Source organism: Besnoitia besnoiti, chromosome VI (genome assembly GCF_002563875.1).
Source record: "Besnoitia besnoiti strain Bb-Ger1 chromosome VI, whole genome shotgun sequence".
Lineage (NCBI taxonomy): Eukaryota > Apicomplexa > Conoidasida > Eucoccidiorida > Sarcocystidae > Besnoitia > Besnoitia besnoiti.
Genome location: NC_042361.1, coordinates 3,540,873 through 3,568,343, shown reverse-complemented (window position 1 = coordinate 3,568,343; position 27,471 = coordinate 3,540,873). Strand labels below are relative to the sequence as shown.

Below are 27,471 nucleotides of genomic sequence, written 5' to 3'. Positions count from 1 at the left end.
CTGTAGAGGAAACAGGGAGCGGGGCACAGTGGTGTATCCGGTACCTCGTCGGCATCTTGTGGCGGCGTCCTTGCCCTCTGTCGAGATCTAGAAACAGGCATAAGGTGGTTTTGTATGGCTGAAGGGCGTCGTCGAGTCTCTACCCAGTGCGTGTGTCCAAGTCGCATCGGGGCTGGACGTAGACTTTTATTTGTCGAGCGTGGGCTTCCTTGTGGACAGCGTCTTCAGCGATTTGCCCTGGTTTCTCCTGTCGGTCGTCGCGCAGCACGCGCGTACCTACTGCGCAAGTAAGAAAGTTTTGTTTCACTGAGGCGAATTTGCCGCGTTCGAGTGTGTGGGGCTCAACTAGGCACGCCGGAGATGTTCATTGTGCTGCCCCTCAGGGCATACAAGAGTACAGAAGAGAAAACGCGGCGCCTGCGCGTATGCATCTAAGTCTACAGACACACGGTACACCAATGCATTCTCGCTCCAACCGTCGCGGCGTGCCGCCCATTGTTCCGGCAGTCTGTGTCAGTGGGACCTGTTCGCCGCGCAGGCCAGCCTTCTCTGTCTTCGAGTGTCTTCGCTGACGCGTGGCTGTTAGCTGACTTGGCCGCCCGTTCGAGGCGCGAGCGCTTCCCGCTTCGTCTGCGGCTGGTATCCAGCGTGTGTCTAGCCGTCTACGCTGTGTCCACTTAGTCCTCGTCCATCTCATCGAGCGCCTCCCTGGCGCGCTTGACAGACTGGCGAACTTCCTCGGAGGGCAGCATCTTGAACATGCCGCAGGTGTCTTTGCCGATGACGCCGACCTCGATCTCGACTTTTCCCTCCTTTCTGCCGTCATCATCCACGACGAGGAAGATCTTGGTGAGCGCCTCGAGGGCCTCCTTCGTCGTCAACGTCTCCAGCTTCAGCTTCTCCAGCTCAGTCTTCGCCGAAGGCCTGCCTTTGCCTAGGGCGGTCGCGCGGTACTTGCTGCAGCAGCCACTCGTGTCCACGCAGTACAACTCGCCTGAAGATGCGTACACGCCGCGAGGCCGAGGCAAAAACCAAGACAGGCAGTTGACGTCAGAGAAATCGCCACGTTAGAGGCATGCAGACACAGAGAAACAGAAATAAATAGGCATATAAGTAATAGATATGTGTGGATATAGGCAGACGCGGCGCTGTACGGGAAGAGACGGGCGTAGAGAAAAAAAACATGACTGGCGCGCACAGGTAACTCGGAATCCCCAGGGGACACAGCGTGGATGCGTGGAGTTAGGAAGCTCGAACACGCGACGAACGCTTTCCGCACATAGGATGACCTTCCGACTCGCGGGCGCCTGCCAGTCCCAGAGGACGAACGCCTCCGAGAGGGCGGAGAATAAAGCCTGAGACATCCACCGAGCTCTCTGCTTGGCTTGACAGCCCCCACATTCCGAAACCATCTTCCCCCATATATATACATGTATATATGTCCGAAAAGACGTATCTAAAGTATGTCCTAAGTCAAGTCTTGAGACACGTGGCGCTCCGTGTCGGGGCTTCTCGGCGGCACCCGCGGCCGCGAAACGGCGCTTCTTTCCCCCTGGTGTTTCTCGATTAGCTGCTCGTCAGGCCAGCGGCCAGGCCTCGCAAGTTTTTTTTCTTCATATTTATCGCCTACCTTTGATCTCGAGGGGAGCTCCGGGCTCGCCAACTTCCTCCTGAATGGCGCCAATCAGCACGGAGGCGCCGAACGGGCGCACGCTCCAGTAGAGCGAGTAGGCATGCATGAAGAGGCCTATCCTCTCAGCCAAGACGCCGCCGCTGATTTCGACTCCGAACGTCTTCTTGTACTCCTCGGCCTCCTGACGCGCCCGCGTCACGATCTGGCGGCCGTCTGCAACCAACCCCGCGACTGCGATGCCTGGGAGAGAAAAAGTTGAAAAATTAGAACGCCGAAAGCGTGACACCTTCGTCCCGAAGGCCCCTGATACACAGCCGTATAGATTTAGGTGTTTAGGGTTTAACAAAGGGGCAGTCACGAACGCATAGACGCACTGACAAATCCTGGCGCGTTGAGTTCTGTAGAGGAGGGCGAGAAAACAGCGACCTGCAGCGACGAGGCACGGCGACCAGGAGCGGTGGGCCCAACGCGCCAAAATGCCGCTGTGTAGTGGGCGCTTGACAGGATGATCATGAAAAGCACAAGAGAACATGTATCCGGTAAGCAAAGACCTTGGAAGTTTATAGTAGTAGTCCACTCGTCTTGTATCTTCCCGAGAAAAAGCTATCATCGATAAACCTGGGAATCCCACGGAGCAAATGTAACAGGGTGATCCGAGAGATAAAGCTATATTGGCTGATTGGATATTAGCGGCTAAATGTCAATCAAATGTGCGCATGTTAGGATTCCACGGAATTGATTGGAAAGAAGACGCTTGGTCTCGGCCTGCTGTGCTCACCAATGTTTTTTGTAACGGCCGCGATCCTTCGGAGGGAGCTGGGGAGAAGCAGAGGCGAAGGCTTGGGCTTCTCAACGGCGAAGAGAATTCCATCCAGGCACACGACGGCCATGCAGAGCCCGCTGTTGTCGACGGCCTTTCCCGCATACTCGACCTGAAGAAAAAGAACATGCGGCGACGGCGACGCGCCCTCGCTAAGTCAGGTGTATGCCGCCCTGGCTACAGACCCTTCTGAAGCTGTCAGTCACAGAAAAAAGAATCGTCATTCCAAACGCGCGACACACCGTACATGCCGGATCTCGCCGTCAGGGAGCGCACTCGCTCGAAGTTTCCGCCGCGGAAACTACGAGTCTTGTTTCGGGGCTTTTCGACGTGAAACGACGACATGTCATTGTTAGATTCTGGAACGCAGCACCCTCCCTCGTCGGCGCGCAAATACACATACATATATTATATAAATATGTATATGTGGATATTCCGAAGTATATCTTGTACAGCACCGCCGAGCGTGTAACCAGGTCTCAGCTGAGACGCTGTTCGGTTGCTTCTCGTGGGTGCTTTGTCTGGTACTGCTTCAGCTGGCGTTGCGCCACTGTGTGCGGCGATTGTCCAGTTTCTGCAGGCCTCACCTGGAACACGCGTCCATCGGGAGAGAAAGTAGAGACTGAAAGATCGTACCCTGCGCCCGTGCCCGCCATGGTGGCTCGGAACAGCAAACGAGAAAAAGAGGAAGCGAGCGCGGAAGCACGAACGGCGGCTGAAGGAAGCAGCTCAACGAGTGCGTCAGGGAGATGGTCAGAGGGTAAAAGAACTCGAGATATCGCCACAGACACAAAATAAGAGTTGCACGCTCAAGAGAGAGCGAAGAAGGAGACCGGGTGGCTAGTGAGCCCCGAAAAAGTGCGTGTGTGCAGACAAAAACAAGACTTGAGGGCAGACGCATAACTGTGCGGCCGTGCACGCCTTGTGTGGCCTCCGTCTATGCGTCTTCGCGTCGACAGGTCTTCAGGAGTGCAGACAAGGACAGAAGCAGTTAACAAAGTTAGGCGGAATGCAGAAAGTGGGAAGGAGAGACGGCTGCCGCAGAGAGGAACTCCCGATGGAGAGGCGACGCCGCAGCCGGCGAAAGACGGGCGAGAAAAGTGCCTGCTGGCTTGAGTGAAAAACAGGTAGAGTCGGCAAAATAGAAGCTGCCGGAACACATTCGACAAAGAAGAGAGCACGCACGAGACGCAGGAAGGCAAGACAAAGAACGCAACACACGCAAAAGTCTTCGCTGCTGCAAGAAAAAGACAGCAGCAGGGAAGGGGCGGGGGACGGAACAGAATCACAAAACAGGGACTGTGCACGCACACACAGAGACACACGGGCTTTTCTTTGTCGTCCTGGTCAAAAACAATCCGAAGAATGTTGCTTCCAACGAAGTCCAGCATCCTCCATGTCAGAGAAACGTAAAAGCCGTTTGTCGGGTTTTCCGCGACGAGAAGGCGGGCACGTCCATGCATGCGAGCGAGTAAAGCACGAGTTTCGCGACCCACGAGTGTTGCCTCGTTACTCTGGAGGCAACCAGACACATTCACGCACAGAACTTATATCGGCGTGTACTCCACAGCCGTGTTTCTAAATTTACGTGTCATATAGTACACTTCCTCTGCAGAGTAGAAGCTCACGGATGCACAGACAATTGTCACCGCCGAGGACAGATTTGACCAGCTTCCGGCGATGAACGCCTTGGCTGCGCACCCGAGTTTTTCGTGAGCGTACTGCTGAGAAACTGCGACGTAACGCATATCCGAGGAGCAGGCTCCGGAAATCCTGGCTCCGTTTCTGTGCTCAGCGCATCAGAAAGAGCTAGGCTGTGTAATATAGCTCGATCTGAGTGTGCTGGCACCCCCATTGAGCTCGTGGTGCAACGCCGCGGGTGAAAATAAGGAGCATTGTAAAGGTAGTCCGAGGCAGTGCGCTCGGCTCTACGAGACTGCTTTCATTTGCGTGTTCACACAACATGCGGTGGGCAGGCGGACAAAACAAACTAGAGCCGTTTTTGAGACCCTTCGTACTCTTACACACTGCAGGAGCCTGACGACAGACTACCAGGCCTGCAGTAATGTGAGCGCTCCTTACCATAAGTGCGGCAAGTGGCATAGCATGCCTTCAGCAGTGTCTAGCGCTATAGGAAATGTTTGTGGTATGGTTCCACTGTGTGGTATGAGTCATGGAGGAGCTAGCGTACAAGCACCGGCTGTCCGAACCCGACCGTCGTGTCTGGCTGATCGCACTTCTGCGAGACAGGTCTGCACGACGCTGTGATGCCTGTATTACTCATTCTTTCCACTATTTGAGGAAGTCTGATTTACCAGCCACCATCCGCAAAAATGGACGTGCTCGGCCCTTGTCATGGATGAGGTGTCCGGTGGCGCCACCGCCTGCGCCGCAACTTGCCCGAAACGAGCTGTTTTACTCAAACGAGCGAGACGTTTTACTCATAAGACGCATGAGCACGCCACAGCGGCCCGTTACCGAGGGCGGCAGTGCGTGGAGGCCGCTTCAACGGGATTTCAGACAGCAAGACCGTTGCGGCTGAGACTGGGACAGCTAGACCATACAGAACGAGCGAGCCGCGTCGACTGCGTGTTCTCATCTCGCGTGGATCAGACCGAGCCATAAATCTTTCTACTTGTCTTTTGTGGATTTTAGTTGTTGTGTGGGTGTTTTTTTGAAAGTTGGTTTTGTGTGACGGGGTGCGTTTCGTCATTTAGTAGACCTTTCGTTTTGTCAGCAGGTTAATACCGCTTGCAAACCGGAGGCGACTATTCGCCCCCATCGCCTCCTGATCTGATGATGTGGGGACCTGGCGGTTCTCAATCAAGTTTGTGTGACGCTGGAACATAATTCAGTATGAAGAGATTCTTAGGAGTTTGGCGATTTCAGCTAGTGTGCATTCTTTGGTGCATTCCATGGGTGTCTTCAACGGTCCCTTCTCTCATTCAGCGGAAGTCGAGATTAGCACTGACAAACCGAGTATGGCATAATCTGATGGTCTGCGCAGAGGGTTCTGCTCAACCTCATCGAAAGGTGCTCACAACCACGGAAGACCGCAACTCACCACCAGCAAAAGACACTGTGACAACACTTGGCACGTTGTCGCAGGGCAGGTTGCGGGCAGCAAACAACCGGAGTAGTCTCGGTGCCAGGGGACACGGAACGCCACCGCCGGCGTCGTTCCCGATGGGAACAATGGCGGTAGATCCCATCTCCACCCCGCCTAATCAGACCAGCTTCAGAGGAAGATTCCTTGAGCCGGTGTCAGACTCTAGCCCACCGCAGCGGGGCGACGCAAGCAACGATCTGTCCGCCCTTCAGGACGAAAAGAATGAGAAACTGAAAACTGTCCCAGAGCCAATTGAAGAGGACGAAGACAGTGGTCGCTTTGGGAACAAAGAGACATCAAAGCCACCAGAACTCAATGTGTCACAGGTGTGGGTACAAGATTCCCCTCAGGATTACATCGACGACAGGGGCATTGAGGGCATGTCGGACGACGCAGCCAGGACCCGAGCGAATATCGCTTCTCTGGAGAAACTGAAAGACTGGCTACTGCGCAGAGTCAATGGGCTTGCAGCTGACACACTGACGCAGGAGCACATCACGGCTGCAAGCCGCCAGTGGTCTGCGGAGCTTGAAGCTGTCATTAGCTCGACCCGTTGTGCTGCATCCCTGGAAAAGGAAATGGCGAACAAGGCAGTGCCGCGCTGAGAGTGTTACTATCCGCTGACGTTCGGTCGTGGTTGCTGCCCTTCGACCGTTTCTCGTGGGCTCTAGAACCAAGACTCTAAGTCCCCTCACTTTATGTGCATTGGCCAGGAGATATGCGCGTGAGCTGACTCGAGGGGTTTCGAAGGGTTTGTTACTTTGATCCGAATGATGATATATAATAGAAGAGAAAGCCCTTTGTGTGCCAGGTGCTGACAGGCACTGCCAGAGTAGTTGATTTATTTTTCCAGAGTACATGCTTGTTTTTTTGCGCAAGCCTCGCTTCGTCGTGCAAAGTTTCCTTCTAACGATGAGTTTGTTATCAACCGTATGATCGCGACAGGACACCGTTTTGCCCTGCAAGAAGTTGATGGTCACAAGCGACTGGTGACCATCGAGAGTCGCTACCATGCATTCTCCGTCTTTATCTTGGCCACCGCGCTGTTGAAACTCCGTATGTGCGGACAGCCTCTGTGCCTTGTCACTGCCGAGGCTGCGTATTGCTCACCTGAACATGCGATGTGAGTCCACTGTGCAACTCGTTGACGAAATGTAGGTGCCTACAGGCCTATTCTCCCAGATGCACGACCGCCTGTGGTGGGATTTCGTTATCAGGGGAATTTCGAAGAACTACCCCGGAGAGGGGCGCCCCACGAGGACCAGTTCTAGCTGTCAGAAAGCCGCTTAGAGGGTAGAATAAATTCTGAAAAACCAGCCGATCTGGATGTAAGGATATCGCGTTAGATCTATAACTAGACTGCTGAATCTTCCTGCTTATACCCGAGGGGCTCGTGTGCCATAGCATTGGAACGATGTCTGTTCCGCGGCTATTCTGAGGCCTGCATGCATGAACCCCTGGAACGCAAGTGTTTCCGACGAAACTTCATGCGCACCCTGTTTTCTGACGTGTGTCCTTCCGGCTTCCCGCCCTTACTGGAGTGGCCACCAAACGCCTATTCGTCTCGCAAATGAACATTAAATCACCCCGCCTGTGGGTGGGCTCGTTGATTCATCCTGGAGGGTCAGAGGATATTCGAAAATTGATTTGTTTCAGCGTGTCTTCTCCGCGGAAGGGCCTAGTTCAACGAATTTCCACCAGAGATAACTCCAGGGAGACGGAAGGATGCAGAGCCCACATACTACGCAGACAGTACACTACTACTGTTGACAAGCCACAGCCGTTCTCTTGATAGAGTCGCGTCGACCCAAGTGCGAGCCTCCTGTCTCTGCCCCCCCTCGTTCTCCTCTTCCGGCAAGAGAGGCGGAATGCTGATGACCGGACGCGTCTCGAGCGTCGCAGCGGCGGCAGTCGATCCAGCGGTTCTGAAGACGTAGTGAGCATTGGAAGCGCCGCGCTGTAGTAGCGCACTGGAGAGTGCCCCCGGCAGCACCAGCTGCCCAGGCCCTGCCGTGCAGCTTTCGGCTTTCTTCTTCTGCTTCTTTTCCAAGTTCATGGTGAGCTTAGTGAGAATAGCGGCGATGACACTGACCAGCAGCAGCACCGCAACCTGGCCAACGCTCACAAGCTGCAGAGCGTCGTCCTCGTAGTACGACTCAAAGCCGTGGACGCGCGTGCAGATGGCTACCAGCACCGTGGAGGCCAGCGCCAGCGCCAGAAAGGCAGTAAGTAAGTAGGAAGCCGGCCTCCGATCCGCATGCGCGAACATGCTGCCGAGCATGCAGAAGAGCGCCACAATCCCGGCAGCCGCATTATCGAACATGAAGCTGGTCAGAGAAAAGACGGCCTGCATGCCGATGAGCCCGGCAAGAAGTTCCCTGGCTAGCCGGATGCGCCATACGTGCTGCTCCAGATTCTGGAAGAGGAACGAGTCGGTTGTACGTTTGTCTTGGCCTAGGTCGCCTACTGGAACCCACGTGCTGACTCGCGCCGGACGCTCTTTGACATCGATGCCTGAAGGCCCGCTGAGAGACTGTCCACATGCGGTGCTCGCGCCCTGGAGTTCGCGGCCTGACGGCGTATGCTGCAAAAGTCGTGCAGAGGATGCAAGCTGCTCAGCCCCAGGCAGCGCGTCTGACGTAGGTTCAGCAGAGGGGCGGCCAAGGGGGACGCCTGCAGAATCCTGAGCTTCGGGTGGTACGTGGAAGAGCGGCGAGCTTCGAGGCGTTGATGAGCCAGACACACACAGAGGCGTCACCCCGGTACTGCTGTACCGGCTGTCTGCATGCGAGTCTTGCTGACCCCCCGTCTCGTTTCGTTGGTCTTCGCCAAGCTGAAGACCGCCGCCATTCCGCTGGGGACAGCTGCTGGTGGAGTAGATGAGCGAATCCGAAGAAATCGAACAGGACAGGAACCCAGGCCTTGGGCTGCCCTCGTCAGCGGGCGAGAGGGGAGATTCTGATTCATCCACATCCGCTCGTGGAGCACCGTCGAAGCCGCCAGAGTGCTGATATGCGACACGCTTCAAGCCAGGAAAGGGATCCGGTGTAGCAGACGGATCAGAGACAATCCGTTCCTCCACCTCAGACCTCTCGGAGAGTAAGTCGGAGTTCTCCCTCGCATCTGCTGCATCGGGTGTCAGCACGTTCGGCTGAGTCGCCGGAACGGAGGCGTCGACACCATTTTCAGCCTGCTTCGCTGCAGGCGGAAGGAAAATAGTTCCTTGCTCTCCGGCGTACTGCTCGTCCCCTTTTTCAGCCATCACGTCGGCTGAACGTCAGAACGCAGGAGCTCCGCGGGCGCAAGCTTCAGCACACAGAGGGTTTTGCGTGCGTGAGACGAAAAACGCTTTTCTCCGGAATTTCTGAAAGAGAGCCTGACAAAACTTTGCGAAAAGGAAGGCTTTTGCCACAGGAAACTAGGATGGACGGCTGCGCCCGGGGCGAACGGACCCACGTCGTCTTTACATCGGTAGGTCTGCATAGGAGCCGCACTCTACGTCTGTCCAGAATGGCTGCGGCAATTTGTGGTGCTTGTCACCAGTGCACTCTCTAGGAGGCGAAAACGGCTGATTCGGAAAGGAAGTTCGACTTGCATGTTCAAGAGAGCCCCCGCGGTGTCCCGTTGCAAGACACTTGCTTCTCCGCTTGCAGACATCGTCCGCGTCTCTCGAGTGCCACAGCTAGCCGCCCTGTCGTCCTCTCCCTGTCAAGGTCCACTCACTCGCCGTCTAGGCCCAAAAAGGGATCGGGAGAGTCCTCGTGGCATGAATACCAAGGAAAAACTGGCTGGCCGTGTTTCCTTTGGCCCCTGCCCCTAAAGGCTTCTTTTTCCCAGCGTTATATATCTGACCGTGACCCGCTGATGCCTATGAGAAACTTACGCGACGCCCGCAGTCGTGGCGGCACCGGATCCCCCTTTCTAGATGTACCGCGCCCATGCAAAACCCGGAATCACCCCTTACTGCTCTTCTGAGGGACGTCGAAACTTGAAGTGTAGCAAAGAAGAGCGCTGCTGTACCTCACAGCTGGTCCCCCGCCCCTCCACATATCCATCCATGTGTCTTGGGTATCGCTCATGGGGCGCGATTGGGTCGGTGTCACTCCCGAGAACTCATGGCACAGCGTGAACGCGTCCCTAGGCGCGCGAACCGCAGCCGGTCACGCCTTCTCGTCTGGTGATCGCTGGAGGTCCACGGTGGTCGCCAACGTATACACACAACACACCGTCCTGATAAGCTAATGAGAGTGCACGGACGGACGGAAAATCCCCGTCTTTGCCAGACTGCTACTCCGCGCGTGCGCTGACACTTCAAAAGCCAGGAAGCCGATTTCGAAAGAACTTTGGGGGGTGCGCGCTCGCCTATAGCTACGGCACAACAGTTCCCTTGTACATTTCCACCGACCGGTCCGTTGAGCATAAGTGGCAAACGTGGACACGATATTGTTGGCAGCGTAGACCGCTGACGTCGAGCTGTATAGTACTTGACGCTCGCCTCAGTCGACTAGCTCCATCACTCATGCTGCGTACAGGCGATTCCCGTTGCGCCAGTGTTGTAGTTTCCAGCCCTTTCGCGACCTCGCGTGGCAGCACAGACAACAGCGGACTCGTATACGGCTTCCCCTAAGAAACAGGCCTAATTGGGCAATTGTAGAAGAACATCAGAATACGGCGACTGAGGTTCGCGGTCCGGTCCCCCTATGTCTCTCAGTAGCGGGGAGAGGTCGAGAGGAGTGGCGCGATGCAACCTACTAGTATGACCTGCATAGGATGCCGACACAGGCCTTGATGACGCTCTTCAGGAAGATGCTGTTTTCTCCCTCTCGATACGAATGTAACCTGAGCCTAGATGACTGCAAAGGCACAACGGAAAGAGGCTGGGGCTATCACGCCTCGGCGGTGGCTGCCGTAGATAATGTGTGATATGTCCAGGACAGTCACTGCTGACGACGCAGTTCGACTGCAACGTTCAACTACAGCCACTGACCCCCAGCATCTTAGGAAGATGTTTTGTCCGCGCTTTACTCGCTGCAGATAAAAAAGTTCACGTGCCGAACGTGCACCAGCGTCCGGTGCTCTTGATACACTCAGAGAGCTCCACGCAATGTATAGGTATCCCTGAACCCTGTATGTATTACATCGGGGAGCCATGCGTCATCGCTAGATCGCTCGACACAGGCACGGTCTGCCAGCACGAGGGATGGTAGACATGGAATGCCATTATTACGAAAATCTGCCCACGCCAACCTCGATACGTGGGTTGCATGCTTCACCTAACAGAGCCCAACAGAAAACAGGACGCTCCAGTTTGTTGCCACTTGCGTACCGCGAGGCACGCCCGTTCGTGTTTTAATGGTATTCTCCCCCGTAACTGAAGAACGAGAGCAGAGGAGCCGCTGTTTGAAGAGCCGAGCCCTCACGTTGACTTGCTTTCAACTCTGACACTCACTACACTCGCAAGATTTTGGGCAGATGAGCTGCAAGCATGCCTGTTTCGCACGTTGTCCTTTAACGGCTTTGCCCAGGCAAGACACACGTGCGGCCTGCAGGCGTGCATTCACATGTCTAGGCCTTCCCGCGATGTAGCTGCCGTTTTTGACATTTTCTTGCCTGAGAATCAGGCGCCTGAACGGCAATGAACTGTCTTGGGTCGACTTCTCGAGGACGTTCAAGTTGCATCTCTGGAAACCGAGCCGTGTGCAACCGTACGTATGCGCATGCAGACGAGAGCCGGTGACAGACATCGCGGCCGTTTTGGGAGTGAGTGTTTTGAAAACGCCTTTTTTCTCGCTTTGCCTTTTAGGCAAGTGTCTTGCCACTACATCCGTTTTCGTTCACCATGCCGGTGTGGCACGAGAGACATTTTTCAGGTTTGTAGTTGCCCATTCGTATGACTCTCATCCGCTAGAGACTCAATTCGTGTCCCACCTGGTCGAGCACTGATTTGTGGCAGCTTGTCTTTTTGCAGTCGTTTCTATAAGGTCTCGACAGCCTGATACTGCGTTTGCAGAGGCGGAGAAGCACGTTTTCTGTTCTTTGAGTCGAGCGCCGCGTCTCTCCTCGCTGGCGGTGCATTGAGTTCGCCAGGGGGCCGCCGGTTGCAGTATAGCGTCTACTGCTGCGTGCGTGTGCCACACGATCGCGGAGCTTTAAGTATTTATGAACACGAGCCCGCGTGAAGCGCGTGGGTGAAGGTGCTCGATGCCTTCCAGCTCGTTCTCAAAGTGTCATGACGGGGCATTCGCCGTGTGCAGCTGAGGCACCTACCGGCTCTCCTCTTGGGCCTGCATGCGCGAGGAAAACGAGAATACCTCTTGGAGGCGCCCCGCCCGCTCCGCGGAAAATCTGCAGCTCTTCGCGGCGCGCGGAAGAGTCGAGAGACTTGTGGGACTGCTGCCTCTGGAAGCCGTCGGCATGGTCGCGCGGCGACACCACGCAGGAGGAGAGCGCCCTCCGAAATGTAGACGCTTTGCTGCATGCGCTGGAGGAAGACTACCTTCGAACGGTTCGCCTTGGGGGGGTCTGCTCCAGCGACCGAGCAGCAGGGACGGCAGCTGCGGGCGACGCCCTGGCCAGTGACGCCGAATCAGCCACGCACAGAATTCTCCGCGGTGGCGGGGCTGACGTCCTCGATTTAGACTCCGCCCTCTCGTTTAGGCGCCGCGGAAGTCCGGCAGGGATGCGGGGCGAGTGCGATCTTCTGCGTGAACGGGCCGCTTTTGGGGTCCGCGCCAGGACTCGAAACGGGGGCTCGCCAGGTCGCGGCCTAGAGTCACGCCACCGCGACAGATCTCATCTGCGTGAGACAGCCTTTGAAAGACCCGCTTTCACTCTTTGTGAGCTTGAGTCGTCCCAGGAGTGCTCTCAAGCCCTCCTGAGGCACCCAACTTTCTCCGAGACGGGGGCAGCGGCCGCTGAGGCCCCGTTCGGGCTCGAGAGTCCAGGCGGTCGCCGAGCGGAGAGCGACCGCGACGGCGGCTTCGAAATAGGCGTTTATCAGACGCTGCCGTCCTCTGCGTCGGGCTCCGAGGCGCCGTCGTCGCCGCGGTCCGACTTGGGGGACGCGGAGACGCCGTGGCTTTCGCCTGCCGTTCTTCCGGGGCCTGTGCCTCAGGCTCTCGCGGCGCCCCTGGGGGGCTCCCTGCCCACTCTGGGCCTCGCTCCCGCGCGCCGCACTCGGCGCGTGCGGACCTTTCCGGTCGACTCCATGCGCACGGGGCAGGCGCGGGATCGCTCTCTCGGGGCAAGGGATGGGCTCCCCCTCTCATCGGAGGCCAGCGCCAGCTGCAGCCCCGCCCAGCTTCACGTTTCACAGGCGGGCGCTACTGCCGCTTCGTGCTTCTGTGCCTCGCCGGGGCCCATGCGGCCGCAGAGCGCCCCAGGTGCGCTCTCGTGGAGCCGGACGCACACGGAGACTCCTGCGCATGGGATGGGGGGGGGGCCGCCGGAGGGCGACGGTCTGTTCGCCCCGATTGAAGGCCTTCAGCGAGGCGCGTGGGATTACGATACTGTAACAGAGGCTTCTCCGGCCTCGGTCGGCGCGGCGTCTTTCGTGGGGGATGGAACCGGGGTCTTGCCGCCACTCGAGACGAGCCACGGAGCTATCTGTTGGGAAGCGGGGCTCGCGCCGTGCCCCGTGGACTGCAGCGACGAACAAGGCGGCAGCCTAGACGCGAGTGAGGGCTCATGGACGAGTTCCAGCTGGGATGCAGGTGACTCTCTGAAGGAAGAAGTTGCGGATGACTTGTCATCCGGGTCCGCTCAGCCGGGCGTGCGCATGGAGGGGCGGAGGCCGCGTTTGCGCGGCGGCCTCGGGTCTCGGCGGAAATCGAAGGGAGAGACTCTGCGCCTGCAGTCGCCTCGCGGCAAGCCACTTTTTGGCGCGACGCGTTGGGGTCCGCGAAGCTCCCCAGACTTTCCGCCGCGCGGTGGCGGGCGTCCCGCATGGGGCCCTGGTGTCCCCACGGCTTTCCAGACCCGCGGGCCCCTTCCGCCGGAGCAGGCAGGCCATCAAACACACGTGGATTCATCTGCTACCATATGGATCGCCGGGCGGACTGCAGCAGTTCAAGGAGTTCGAGACGAAGAGGCACGCGACAGAGCGCCAGCTGTGCCCAGCGGGGCGGCGACCGCGAGCGACGGTGAGCCCCGGCCGCCCATTCAAACAGAACACGAGGAGAACTGTGCGAGTTCGGAGACCTCCGGCAGCAAGGCGCGTGCGTGGACAATTCGTATCCGTCCGCGGATGAGCGACGCCGGCGAATGTCCGGCGGCGCGAGAGCGGAGTCGAGATCCAAAAGACGCGGGCTCCGCGGGCAGGCCTGAGGTCCCGGCGGAGGGGCCCCGCGACCCGAGTGATTCTACATTCCGCGCTGAGAGCCTCCAGACGGACGCATGCACAGAGCAGACGGAGGAGAGCAAGGAACGCGACCTGGAAATCATTCGAAAAACGATGGAACGCTTGACTTTGTGGCCTTCGTGGATGAAAGAGGATCTGGGACGGTCGCCTCCGAAGTGAGAGGCCGTCAACTACCCGTCTGTGATGCATTCTGCAGAATATCGCTCGCGCAACCTCGAAGCCTCAGCCGGAGGGGCAAGACAGACGTGCTCCTACGTACAGCGGCACGCTGTCGCAAGTTTTGTCGGTGTGATGGATTACGATGCCTCTTCCGCTTCCACAGCAGAACGCCCGATACCGTTTACTCTATGCATGCTGCTCCGCTAGCACGTTCTAGACCAGTCAGCGTCAGTGTGTTTTCTGTAGATATCAGAGGCCAGCTGCGTGAGCCATGTCCGCAGCCGCGGTAGACGGAATAAAGCGAACGCGGTTTCTGTCGTGCGCGTTCCCGCTGCCTCGGACGGGAGTAGCTGGAGCCACTCGCTCGCGCCTACTGGTGTGCTTTGCTACATCCGGCCGACGCTCAGGCTTTGCTGGAGGATAAGCGTGATTCTAGATTCATAGCCGTGGAAGCATCGCAACTGAGTGGCCTCGTGACGCCATTTGGAACGAACGATGTCGCTTAGGGTGCGCAGTGCAGAAGGCGTTTCACTTCTTAGCTATAACGCCGGGGTCGGCCGTACGCGGGGCGATCCTCCCCTCGTCGAGCCGTGCAGAAGGGTCGGACTGTCATTGAGTAGTTAGCGTTCTCCTAGAATCGTTTTGAAGTCACTGTTCTGCCACGAACTACAGGAGAACCGCAGGCGCCCTCAAGTTCCACACCCTGTCCAGCTCGCCCGTTTGACCCCCACTGGCATTCCCTTTCTTTACGCCGGCGTCGTCGGGTTGTCACAGCGCTGTGGCGGCGCCGCGCCGAGCGGCCCTTACAGTTCTCCATCGTCTTCGAAGTTCATGTGGTCTGACACCGCCCCGTCGGGCTTGCCGCCGCGACTCGCGTCGTCTGCCTGTTCTTCCAGCCGCGCTCCAGGCTCAACTGTGACGCCTTTGAGTTCGCCGTTCTCCAGGGTCAAGCCTTCCATGAGGCAGGCGAGCTCCTCTGCGTCTTCGTCATTGCTGTCCTCCTCAGCGCTGGCGTCGCCCGCTGCTTCGCTGGGGAGTGCCTTTCTCCTCTGCTCCTTGCTGTCGTGCGTGGCCTCCGCCGCTGTCGCCTGGGCCTTCTTGTTCCTTTGTCGGCTTTGCTTCTTCTTACCTCGGCTGCTGGCGTAGCGCGGATCTTTCCACAAGTTGACCTGCGCGCGCATCTCCGGGTCCTCTTCGAGCTCTTCTTTGAAGGCCTCCATCTCGGCCTCCATGCCCATGTCGTCTCCTCGGTAGCCGCCGCCGCGTTTCTTCCCGCCGGCGCCGCCCTCCGTGTCGCGCTCTTTGCGCAGCGTCTGCAGCACCCACGGCCGCACGCGGCTGCCGGCGCCCTCGCGCGCGCCGCCGGTCGGGCCGTCGCCGAGGACCTGCTGCGGCGGTATCTTCTTGACGACGACAACCTCCCACCGTGAGCACGCAGCCAGACCTTCCTCTTGGCGCAGATCCGCCTGGTGCTTCAGAATCTCTGCGGTTGAGAAGTCGGCGTCGTCGTCGGATTCGCCGCGGCCGCGCCCCTTCCGCCGGCCCTTGCGCCCGCCAGGATTCCCCGCCGACGCCGTCCGCGACTTGGCGCCACCCACGTCGCGCTCCAGTTCGTCGTCGGCGGCGCCGGGCAAGTTGATGCTTCGCAGGTCGTAGCCGCGGACCCAGTCGCCTGCGCTGAGATGCCGCCCCAGATGCGAGTACGTGACGACTCTTCGGTCTGACACGCCGACGTCGGAGGCGCGCGCGAGCTCCAGCTCGTAGACGCCGGGCACCGACGGCGCGCCTCCGGCAGCAGACTTGCCCCCGCGGTCCGCAGCCGAGTCGCTGCCCTTGCCTGCCGCCGCCGTGTCTGGGCGCGCCGGGTGCCAGATCGCCTCGCCGCCCCCCTGCGAGCTCGGGCTGCTGTTCCTCCGCTTCTTCTTTCGCCGGCCGTGCCCGCCGCGCGCGCCGCCCCCCGCCATCGAGTCGTCCAGCTCCGCCGAGCGGCCTTCGCGCCCAACGTCGGGCCCCATGCCTGCCTCGTCCTCCTCGTCGCCCTGCGGCTCCGACCGCGCGCCCTTGCCCCGGCGAGGCGCGGGGTCGCGGCGACTCGCCTGCAGCCGCGAATACTCGGGGCGGTCGACGGGGGTCACGTCGAGGACCAGAAACGAGGTCAGGTGCTTGCGGGTACAGAGCGGCAGAAAGGGCGCTTTCCAGTATTTCTCTGGACTCACGTTCACGACTCTCCCCGAGAACGGGTCGGTCAGCTGGATCCCGGCGCCCGCCACGCGCGTGCAGAGCGAAATTGTCGGGAAGCCGCCGAGCTGCGAGCGCGCCTGCTTGCGGTGAACGTATACGAGGTCGTCTTTGCAAACCGAGGCCAGCGTCACGCTGATGGTGTATTTGTGGTAGTAGATGTTGCTGCTCGCGTCGTGGCTGATCAGCTGCTTGGCTTGCCGCGCCACCGACGGAAACCGCGACTGGCAGAAATCTGCAAAGTGCAGCGCCGCTTGTCGGCTGGGGAAGTGGAAGTCCAGCCCGTCTGACTTCTCCACAACGTTCAGGAGCCGCGCGGCCAGCCGGTGCTTCAGCACCAGCTGCTCAAGAAACAAAAACGTTCGCTTGTGCTCCGCGTGCTGCCGCACCTGAACCATCGCCGTCCACTCCGCGTGGGGTGTGAAAGACTGCAGACACGCAAATAGAAGAAACAGAACAACGCGACACCGCTTCAATGCCACACACATGAAGGTCCCCGTCGTCATCGCGAGGCGAAGGGGGTCGCGAGGACGGCGATAGGCGCCGAAACTGCCCACGCTGCGACGGCAGTTCGAGACAGTCTTCGCGCGCACGACGCCTCACACGCCCGGCTGAAACCCAAGATGGACGGGTGTCCTCCCCGAGAGCTATACAGGCGACGCGAGCAGCACAGCACAGTGCGTCGTCTCGGTTTCCTGCAAGTCGAGCTCCTACCTTCTTGCACTCATCGCACTGAGTACTCTGGATGACTCCTTCGATGATGAGCGACTGCTGCAGGCCGGCGCGGCCATCGAGCACGTCGCTCTGAACCGTCAGCTTCAGCTTGACTCGCCGGCTGTGCCGCTCCGTCCACAGCCACTGACAGTCCACGATCTTCTCGACTTTCTTCAAACCGCGCACTTTCTTGAGGCAGAGCGCCATCAGCTCTCTGCGCGCACACCCACACAGACACACACGAGCAATGGAACGAGTCTGCTGAACTGGCGGGGTCACAGATGAACATGTATACGGGGATCCGCCTCTGGGGAATTCCACAACAGAATGCGTCAAATCTTGTGACCTCAGTTCTCAGAAGCGACGTCTGGCAAACGAAAGCAACGCAACGCGCGAGTGAGACGCCTTGCTTCTTATCCGCAGACCGTGGGCAGTGGGGTAACGACAGACGCTGAAGAGCTCCTTCACACGATGCAGTTTCGTTCGCGTGGAGGCCAGCGTGTGCACGCAGTGTCAGGCACGGTGGAACGGTGAATCGATGCCCCCGTTTTCATCAACGCATCTTCTTTCAACGAAGAGACTCGGCCAGAGCGAAACCACACACGAATGAGGCTCGTCTGCAGCGTGCCGAGAAGACCAAGAACATCCCTCGGTGTGGTACCGTGCGGCTCCGCGGATGACATCTCGGCACGTCCTGCGTACACTGCTTGCAGCTTGTCGTTTGATACTTGGTGAGAAAGTGGTCCCCCGTGTTCGAGGTTTTTTGCCGCGCCTACCTCGATTCCAGGTCGCACTGGAGCCATTTGTTTTGGATATGCATGTACCGGCCGCAAGTCCTGCAGTTCGGGAGGACGATCGTCCGCGAAATGCCCTCGGTGATGTCGACTTGCTGTGCCAGACACGACAAACAGATGCTTCGAGGAGACGGCGGAATGCTGCATCCGCACATGCAGCAAAGAACCGAGGCGTACGTGCCTTCAGAGGCTTCGCCGCAGGCCGGCGCCAAAGCGGCTCCCCCTCCTTGACGGTCGGGGGCAACTTGCATGATTTCGAGGAAGGAGAGGAAAGAAGGCAGCCAAGAAATTATAAACGGAACCCAGATGGAGGCATAGCGCCTTCGACGGTGACGCGGAGAGACGGAAAGGCGCGAGGTCGTTTTCGCGGCGCCCGCCACATGCGATCAACTCAAAATCGGGGGGCACAGAGTTCTCGCTCTTTACACGAACCCCGTGGCGAAAACCACGCAGCCCGCAATCTCCGCCGAGCGTCGCCACCGGCAACTGGTCTTCTCAAGCTGTATATAATTCAGCTCCCGCAGAAAACCAGCCAGTCTCGAACCGAATACAACTTTTCGGCGGCAGCGCAACGCCGGAGACGTGGGCTGGCTCTCCCACGCTCGCGAACGCAGTCCAACAAGAACGCCGCTGAACCACGAGATACTCACAACAACGGACGTGATCACGTCCTACAAAAACATGCGAAAAACTGCAGAGGCGAGCCCAAATTATACAGACAGACTCGAGCAAGAGCAAGAGTCCTCTCGGTCGCCATGACCCATTGAATTTCTGCAGACCAGTTGCATGCATGCGCGACGATGCGGCAACGCTGGTGAGGCCTCACAACGTGCGAGCCAAATTGCCTCGACGTGTGCTGCACGTGCGGCAGAGCTTAGGAAGGTGCTGCGGCGCCGCAAAACCTCGAGGGTTGGCTGGCATTGCTAGTGGTGGACAGTTCGTGTGGCTGACTCACTTTTTCAATCACTATCGAAACATGTCTTAGTGAAGGAGCGTCTACCCTGCAGGCTCGCAGTCCTGCACCGGCCGTCTTCCTATGGTGGCGGAAACGAGGGCGAACGAGGGCGCAGCCAAATTTTTTCAGAAAAAAAAAAATAACGTGGGATTGGAGCTGCCACATCAGGAGAGCGAAAAGGGGTTGCCCGCTTGGACCGACGCTCAGACAGTAGGTGTAGGTAGCACCATAGTCCTGGGCCTGTGAACCGTTGCGTGAAACTGTTCCCGAGAGGGCGCTGCATTGAAGAGGGAGCGCATCACGCAGTGTATTTAGACATGCCGTTGAAGCGGCAGCTAGAGCGCAACCCCTCTGCGTACGTACTGTTCAGAGGCATTGTGGACCGACAGAAGGGACATCTGAAACACCGGCTGCGTGGCTCGTCCTTCTCGAGGCCTTGTCACAACGGGATCATTTCAGCGCGTAGCGGGTCGCCAGTTGCAGGGCTAACAAAGCTGCAGCGGACCTAGGATAGGTCCACGGCAAGGTGTCTTCGCTCTGTAGGAAATTGACGTGTCAGGCGTCGCAGATGATGTGATGGTATCGCGTCTTTCCGAAGGTTCCAAGAGCGTACACTTGGCAAAGAGCATCGTCGTGCTTAGTCCGGCCATGCGAGACACACGAGTCTCTGCTGGGAGGCCGTGTGGCAATGACTCAATCTTAGTCGCCTGCCCTAGCATCTCATCATGTCTGCCTGGCGCACCACCCGTATCATGCATATATCTTGTGGCACGCCTTCTGCAACTAACGAGGTGTGCAGGACTCTGACGCAGAAGCATTTTACTGGCTATTGTAAGTGCGTGTCCGGCAGACCTGCCCCAAGTTCTGGAACGTGCCGCGCAACAAACGACTGGGCGGAAGTAAAACACAGTCATTGTGAACTACACCTTGACTTACAGTATCGCGTTGCTTTCCGGGATGAATCCATATGCCCATAATTATTGCAAGACCCTCTTAAACTGTTGGTTCTAGTGGTGGACCGCCATCTGGAGTGCCACGGACTTCGTCGTGGCGACTGCTCACGGCCACCTACGCACGAGGCGCGAACCGGTCAACTTTCCTCGCATGCATGCACTTCCGTTCCGGTGCTCAATCGTGCATTTCCGGTTTCCGCATGGCGAACAAACATGTGGAGCTCAGCGCAGTGTCCTCGATCGAGCACGTGTGCGCTCCGCTCAGATCCTGACAAGCGTTTTTCTGCTGGGGGGGGGGGGAGGGCGCCGCGACAGCGATAACCTGCCACCGCGGCCCGGTTGCAGCGTAGTACATAATTCAACAACGAAGCTGCACGACCTCATCTGAAAAAAAAGTCGATTTCCTGCCCCGCCGTTTTCGTTTTAGGTTTCCTTCGACGAATACTGCGTAGGATGTGGAAATAGGCCACGTGTGTCGTCGAGTGGAGGCCTCGAGCGTTGGCTCTCGTTGGGGGTGCAAGGGAGCTATTGCGCCACCTCTCTGCCACGCATTTCCGTTTGCTTTCACCCCTCGCCGCCCTTGTTACTTGCTGTATTAGAAGCATTTTGCAGGTCAAGGACTGCGCAATATCTCTGTGCTACCCAATGGAAAGCTCTCTCAGCGAGCACCTGGAGAATGAACGAGACAGGGAGGGGAGCCACAACAGGGCTGCATCCCCCGGTGAACACTCTGAGATCCCTCTCTTTTTCACTTCTTCTGGAGGCACTTGTGAAGCAGGACAGACGCTGGTGGAAGTTCTCCACGCCATAAAACAGGCCAAAGGTGAGAGCTCTGAGCCACACAACGCGGCGTTCAACAGAGTGTGGGCTGCCGGAGTCCCGCAGCGAACCATAGGCGCAAACACGTCTCCAGTGGCGTAGTCGTCAAAGCTGCCAGGTGGATACTCCCTGATATCCCATGAATGTGCGCGTCCCTTTCTGCATTTTTGCGGAGCCATTCTTCCAAGTTGTTCGCCTCTGCCGGCGAATGCGAAAAAGGCACCTCCCGTAAAAGTTGCTCCATACAACCGGATTGAGCATCGCTTCATCCGGGCGATGCGGCATTCGTTTAGAGCATGCGAATTTGCATCGACCGCAAAAAGCCTGGCAATTTATTTCCTCTGTAGCTGTTGTTCATCCGTTTGGTGCAGTTGCCGGCGAGGACTTGAGTGTTTTTCTCCACTTGCTCGACTCTCTTCTCCCGCCCGCGCTTCTTCAAGAAGCAGTGAACTGCATGGAGAGAGGCGCTGTGACTGCGTACTGCTGTTCTACCTCAACCGCCGCATTCCACCTTGTCCATTCGACTCGCGAAAAGTCTTCAAAACGCCGCGCGACCAATTCCAGCGGAAACGACGCTCTCCCAGGCCACATCATCCCGCCCTCCGGAAGCGTACTCTCCACTGAGAACGAACCTTGTCCGCCTGGAGGCTATATGGTTCTTCCTCGGTTCTGCTCGTGTATGTCGACTGAGACCTTTTTTCTCGCTTAGTTTGTCTCACAGCGGGTCTAACGGTTTGTGCCTACACGCGTCTTCGTCATGCATTTCAAGTTATTCGTCCGTCTGGTGCGCTAAAAAGCGCTGCTGACATCGGCTGCGCCGCTGCCGAGTGGTGCTTGTTTTCAGGCAAGACTTTCCAGTGTGGCGTCTTGACCCAGGAATCGGATTTAACGGTGAGTCGCACTGCGGCAGCCTCGCCCTGCCTTTTCAATGCAGAAGAGACGGAAGGAGGCACAACTCGAAGCAGCAGGAGTTGGTAGAACGGCGCTACCTACACTGCCTCTAGAGTGCACAGATAGTGAAAACTTTCTCGCCTCCGTCCTTAAGCGGTTGACGCGGGTTCTCGCTCCACAGGATCTTCGACATTGCCTTCCGCTGTGTGATGCTTGGGGGTGTGGTCGCAGTGCGTCCACGAGATCGTTGTGCAGCTGGCGGAGGCGATGGACTGTGTTGGTCGCCGCGTCGTGTTGGGACCAGAAGAATTCAGCCAGCGGCTACTCGAAGCGTGTGGAGAGACCGCTCAGCTGCAGCTCCTGTATAGCTCTCAAGATCTGTGCTGAGTCGGCTAGCCCAGGAGGGGGGGGGGGGATGCGGGAAGGGCGAAGACGCTGCAGGATAGCTGTCTGCTTGGCCTTCGTTACGGGCATCACACGAACTTCGTCTGCTTTATGTTCATGTCGAATCATGCCACTTGTACGGGCTACCAATCAACCCAACTGCACCAGACCCACTCTTCCGTATTTTCCACGCCAAGCTCTTGGAGAATTAGTGAGCCCGCACCATTGTTTATTGCCTGAGATGAGAAGCCGTTTATTCACTCCAACCACATTTTTTGTGGAATGCCGCAAGGTGCATGTCTGATGCTTGTAAGACGACTGGCCGCTAAGCGGGCACCGATCTGAGGAAGCCGGCATGTGCATCTGGACCTCCGTGTTCACCGTGTTGACTTTTATCCTTCTCCCGCGACCCGGTATGAACACAAAAACTACAGTCTGCGGGAAGATAAGACGCGACACATATACGACGCAGCAGCAATCGTCTCTATATGCATCACCCCTTGAAATGATGCCTGTATGAAGTTTTTGTTCCGAGCTGAACTAACTTTGTACTGTATCCTCGCGCCGAAGATGACTAGTAGAAGCTCCAAATCTGTCACGACATAAGCCAACTGCGCAGTTGTGCTGGGCCGGAGGCTTTCGGTCTCATGACGACGCATTGTGTCTGACAGCGAAGACGATACAGATCATTTCGCTACGAGTCCAGCACGGGTATCCGACGCGCCAATCGGTTCGCTGGATGCTTTAAACAATTCGGCCAGGGAACGGAGGCACAGCAGCACTGGTTCGATTAAAGAAGAGCCTTTTCCACAATGGCAAAGGGGAAACTGGCGTGTGTCGGACGTTTGTTACTTCATGCACATTGTGGAAATTTGGAGTGCGCAGGCGGTGCAGGGGCCACTCCATATATCCTCCGACACGTCCTGATAAGTTTGCCAGTAATCTTGCCTTTTCCCTTGCAGGCGTCGGTGTCTAACGTGTGTTTTGAGGGGTAACAGGGCAGTACAGCAGGTACCTTCCGGAGGGCGTAGAGATGCTTTGCGCGGTGCAAATCCATAGGAAACGTGTGGGGGCCGTCTACAAGCAACTGCAGTCACCTCCCCTGCTACGCGGACTAACAGTTCCTAAAACCCTAAAGATGACTCTGGTTATGAACTACATGCATCAGGTTCTTTTTTATTGTAGCACACCATCACCACACTGGACAGCTTAAGACAGATGAACTATTGAAACTTCAGCACCGCGATTATCTTGTGTGCTTGGAAGCTGCCACCCTGCGTACTTCCTCAGTTCCACAGGCAAAGCTTCTACTTGGCGAGTGCAGTGGCCGCTTTGCCGGCGCAGCCCCGCACCCCGTCGAGTTCTACTCTAGTACACACTCATGCCTACGCTGATGATGAACTGTCGCCGTCCTGTAGTGCAATAAATCAAGAGACTTCATGACTAGCTGCTCCACATAGAACTGCACTACGACATGTTTGTGATGTGAAGCACTGTGAGCAATCGCGCAGGGTGACGGGATTCAGCAGCGTTGACCCGGGGCTCTGCTTCTTTCAGAAGCATCTTCGCGAGAGCGTGTTGAAGGGTCCCGGCAGACTGAGGCAACAAGGATCACCACGCTAAAACTACTAAACAGAGGCACCAAGTCTTGTCGGGCACCACTCGTGCCTCTGGCTAGCAAGTCTAGGCGATGAATCATTATTGTGCGCGCAGTAACGATACGTTAGTTTGGGGCATGCGACAGTGGCATAATTCAACTTAGATGGTGCTAGCCGAGCCGCGCGACCGGTCAATTGCCGATGCCCACGCGTCTCGTCAATGGCGCTGTTGGAATGCCCCCTCCAAGCCTCAATGATGGAGTCGTCACATCCGCAGTTTGCCCTTTCCAGACTTTGCTGATTTCCGTAGTTCACACCAGGTGAGTCCCACTGATTCGTGTACTGCATGGGGCAGTTTTTATTTCGTCACTGGGATGCTGAGAAAGTGATGGGGGGGGCTGCCGTGTTAGAATGACGGATACCCAAAGTACAGCACCTGGCCAAAAACTCGCGGCTGATTCCGCTTTTAGGGCTGCGAAGGCGTCGCGTGTCCCTGATTTTGTATGTAACTACTTCTGAGATCTATCCGTGCATCCTCATGGTGCCTCCTCTCTTGTGCAGGGCGGCTAGCGGAGTAATTTTCGTTGCAATGGATAAGACGACAGCAGTTGAGCAATCTCCGGGCAGGCCGCTGGGCGCTTTGCTGCCAGGCGGGCGAGCGGACGGTACTGCGTCTATGACCGAGGTCGGAGCTGGTCACTTCAGCGGAGATGTGGACGAGGGAGCTGGAGATAGCGACAATCGATCTGCTGGTCCAGCGTCCCGTGATGCCGAGCGTTTCGGGCAAAATGCGGCGTCCTCAACGTCGACTAAGAACTCGGGGTCTTTGAAGCACACCTCGGAAATGGCGACACCAGACAAGAAGGCGTCTTGGAAGAGGCAACCTCACCAACTGAAGCGTACAAGCAGATCCATGGAGGGAGTCAGCATCATAAAGGAGTGGGACAGCGCGGACGCGTCAGCCAGAGTGGGCTCTGCAGATTACGGTGAAACCTCTATCAGAAAGCTTCAGCCACAGCGAAGCCTCCCTACACCAGGTCTGCTATTTGCCAACGTACCTCTGCCTGAGGGCACTAGAGAGAGAGACCGTGACTCGCCCTCAGTCGGCGCAGGAGAAGGGGCACAGCTCACCTCTGAAGAAGAACGAGACCCCGCCGAGAATAGATCCGGTGGCACAACCTCTATGGCGGAAAGGACGCACAAAGGCCAGAGTTCCACAGAGGCAGGGACCCCTAAAACATTCCAGGCAGGGCGCAAGCGTGAAGCAAGCGGTTCAGAAGAGGCTCGTGAGGCAAGAACAGGCTCTGCAGGGCTTCCCCCCGAGAACAAGAGCAGTCACTCGGGAACGGAAATCGAGGCAGGTCGAATGGGAAGATGGGGTTCTGATGGAGAGACCGTTTTCGTCTCCGACGACCCTCGCATAACATACAGGCGAACTGTAGATCCACAGATCATTCGCCGCCATACGATTGGAAGTCGTCCGCCGTTCGCGAGGAATGAGGTCTCCACTCTCTCAAACGAGGACTCTCCGGCGGGTGCAGATACTGCTAATGTGGATGATAGCAGTGGCGGCGGGGAAGTTAGCAGTGGCACGATGACCATGTGGCCAACCATGCAGCCGTTCCACGATCTTGCCAGTGCAATGTATGATGCAGTCTTTGGGGGGACCTCGGCAGAGATACAAAGCGCGGAGAGGGAACGATCCGACCGCCCACATTCAGAACAGGCCATCCTCAACACCGACAGCGCGGTTGTCAGTCAAGAATCGACACCAAGGGGAAGCAGCAACGATCGAAACGCCTTCGCATGGCTGGCCGACGCGCTCGACGACGCCTATGATGGCCAGCTTGCCGAGATGACCGAGAAGGAACTCGAAAGCACTCATTCGCCGAAAGTTAATGCACCAAAGCTCCCTACGATTGCAGATCCTGGCAGCTCTTCTGCTGATGGCGACTTGCCGGAGCGAGTAGGCTAGGAAGGTACGCGTCGGGTCTGTTTACCGATGGCGGATTATTGCGGTTATTTGGCGGACCGAAGAGTGCGATTCGTGAGACACCAGGTTCTATTCTGGCATCGGCCGACTAGGTGGTGCGTCCCCTGCGCGCTTTTTTATCTTCGCTGTCCGACTGTCTGTTTGTCGTGGACACGAACCTAGTTGCTTGCGCTAGAGATTATTCCTCTGTGTTCGGGAAAAAGGTTCCTGCAGCTGCGCGAGCGGCTGCGAAGGGTGCTTCCCAAGGTTGTCAGTGTTATGCCCTCGCCGTGTGAACGGTGAAGCCGTTTTCATTCTTGTGAGTTGCATAGAGTGCTAGGCTAGAATACAGTTCAGCAGCGTAGAAGAATCCGTCTGTGCGCTGGATTTCTCCACGTTACGTGTAACAACGTACTTCTGATTTTCAGCAGACTTTTTCTAGAGATGCATTCTGTAGCGTTTCTTCCGTAACTGAACTGAGCCAAGCTTCGAAGAAATCTGGAAGTTGATCACGTGCTAGCGCATGCTGGGGTTGCTGTTTGAGGGCTCGACAGGCATTTTGCAAATGGGGCATCAATCCCATGCTGTCTGCCGTAATCAACAGAATCACTGTTTCCCCAGACCATCCGGCTTCCGTATGTCGCCGCGTTTAGTTGACGTGCTTAGGGGCAAAAAGGCAGTTCTGATACCAACTGTGTGTCTGAATCTTGAATTCGTTTTGTATTCGAAGGCCCCACATTGTCCGGTTGAGTAATTGTTAACAAATGCCGCTGAGTCTTCTCAGCCTTTTACTGCCGCAGCTTGTAGATACCCCCACAGACTGGACACGTTTTGGACTAGGGGAAATTCAAGCGAACGTCATGATATCCCTGGTAGTTCAGAATTGACGAAATGAGGACGAAGTTTCCGTTTCCCTAACCCAGAGCAGTGCACGGAGGATACCCATTTTGCTTCTGCGCATTCTTGTGACTCTCTTGCCGACCTCACGTGCAAGAGAGAAACAGTCTGCTCATTTGGACGCAACAACAGGGAAGAGCGGGAGGCGACCTCCCGCAACGATTGCCTGATGTTGAGGGCTTTTTACACTTGGTCTCTAGCAGAGTCGCAGTGCAATTCCCTTCGTCAAAATTTGGCTGTCTGTGCAGAGGCTACCTTGGCATTGTGGTGCTGCGGCTCTCGCCGCCGGTTTGCTATGGAGCGCCGTTTGCCGCGTTCGAGATTTCTACACTGCACGTGAGCCGATTACCGCGACCTGCGAGGCGACTTTGCAAGCATCTCGCGGGATCGGGAGGTTTTCTCGAAAGGACACAGAGGAGCGTTGGCTTCACGGCCCGCGCGCAGGAAGGGGTTCGGTCGGTTGGTTTAGTGTGAGCTGCGAACGTAACATGGACGTGAGCAAGGAGAGTGCTGTGAACAAGAGCGAATCACGTTACGACTCTTCGGCCCTCTGCCGGACTGCTCACGCCATGCACAACGGTGGCGGCGTCAGAATACGAAAATGACGCGCTAAAGATTGACAACGTCCGGACATAGTAATAGGCAAGATGTCTGGCCACGATGAAAAGAAACAAGCGGCACACCGAGACACGTGCGCGGCTTGACCCAGTCCGCATGCAGCCCCCTGACGTCGCCGCATGCTGCAGCATGCTCTCTGTCGACAGCCTGCTCAGGCTTCCACGAAGCGTAGAAAATCCAACTTTCTTTCGTAACGAACTCCAGAGTGGATCGCGCTTTCCGCTCGACGCCGGAAGTCTCACTTTCGAAGATGCACATTTAGGACAGGCTGGCAGCTGAGACCCTCCACGGCGACGACGACGGTTTGTTGCATCGTCGTCCATAATTCTCCAAGACACACGCGCACAGGCCTTACGAGCTACCTTCTTTGTCGCTCCCTCCACACACTGTCCTAAAGCCTACCTTCCTACTCTGTGGATAAATTAATCTATATTCTGCCCAGCCCCGCTCGTCCGCCAAAAATCGTTGGAGAGCTTTGGGGGTTCGATTGCTCGGGTCTGCGGCGGGTTTAGGGCGCGTGCCAGCGGGCGATGCTCACCGCCTGCATTCGCAAATCAA

At 57.2% G+C, this 27,471-nt stretch overlaps 7 protein-coding genes across 7 annotated transcripts; 4 read left to right on the top strand and 3 right to left on the bottom strand.

Moving 5' to 3' along the window:
• Positions 1-677: 677 nt before the first annotated feature.
• On the bottom strand, positions 678-3,109 carry BESB_069110 (peptidase, T1 family protein; the record flags this gene model as incomplete). The annotated part of the gene is made up of 4 exons (XM_029365304.1): positions 678-994; positions 1,631-1,873; positions 2,412-2,565; positions 3,041-3,109. 4 exons carry the CDS (start codon positions 3,107-3,109, stop codon positions 678-680), a joined length of 783 nt encoding a protein of 260 aa, XP_029218887.1.
• Positions 3,110-5,648: 2,539 nt separating this feature from the next.
• BESB_069100 (uncharacterized protein) lies at positions 5,649-6,167 on the top strand (the record flags this gene model as incomplete). Its single annotated transcript, XM_029365303.1, has 1 exon — positions 5,649-6,167. One exon carries the CDS (start codon positions 5,649-5,651, stop codon positions 6,165-6,167), a length of 519 nt encoding a protein of 172 aa, XP_029218886.1.
• A 1,136-nt stretch (positions 6,168-7,303) lies between these two features.
• Positions 7,304-8,824, bottom strand: BESB_069090 (uncharacterized protein; the record flags this gene model as incomplete). Its single annotated transcript, XM_029365302.1, has 1 exon — positions 7,304-8,824. One exon carries the CDS (start codon positions 8,822-8,824, stop codon positions 7,304-7,306), a length of 1,521 nt encoding a protein of 506 aa, XP_029218885.1.
• A 2,967-nt stretch (positions 8,825-11,791) lies between these two features.
• On the top strand, positions 11,792-14,080 carry BESB_069080 (uncharacterized protein; the record flags this gene model as incomplete). The annotated part of the gene is made up of 1 exon (XM_029365301.1): positions 11,792-14,080. The coding sequence occupies one exon, from the start codon at positions 11,792-11,794 to the stop codon at positions 14,078-14,080; it is 2,289 nt and encodes a 762-aa protein (XP_029218884.1).
• Positions 14,081-14,883: 803 nt separating this feature from the next.
• Positions 14,884-18,077, bottom strand: BESB_069070 (NMD3 family protein; the record flags this gene model as incomplete). The annotated part of the gene is made up of 3 exons (XM_029365300.1): positions 14,884-16,746; positions 17,033-17,246; positions 17,809-18,077. 3 exons carry the CDS (start codon positions 18,075-18,077, stop codon positions 14,884-14,886), a joined length of 2,346 nt encoding a protein of 781 aa, XP_029218883.1.
• A 2,302-nt stretch (positions 18,078-20,379) lies between these two features.
• Positions 20,380-21,831, top strand: BESB_069060 (uncharacterized protein; the record flags this gene model as incomplete). Its single annotated transcript, XM_029365299.1, has 4 exons — positions 20,380-20,557; positions 20,925-21,230; positions 21,398-21,444; positions 21,676-21,831. The coding sequence occupies 4 exons, from the start codon at positions 20,380-20,382 to the stop codon at positions 21,829-21,831; spliced, it is 687 nt and encodes a 228-aa protein (XP_029218882.1).
• Positions 21,832-24,015: 2,184 nt separating this feature from the next.
• On the top strand, positions 24,016-25,401 carry BESB_069050 (uncharacterized protein; the record flags this gene model as incomplete). The annotated part of the gene is made up of 1 exon (XM_029365298.1): positions 24,016-25,401. One exon carries the CDS (start codon positions 24,016-24,018, stop codon positions 25,399-25,401), a length of 1,386 nt encoding a protein of 461 aa, XP_029218881.1.
• Between the last annotated feature and the right edge of the window lie 2,070 nt (positions 25,402-27,471).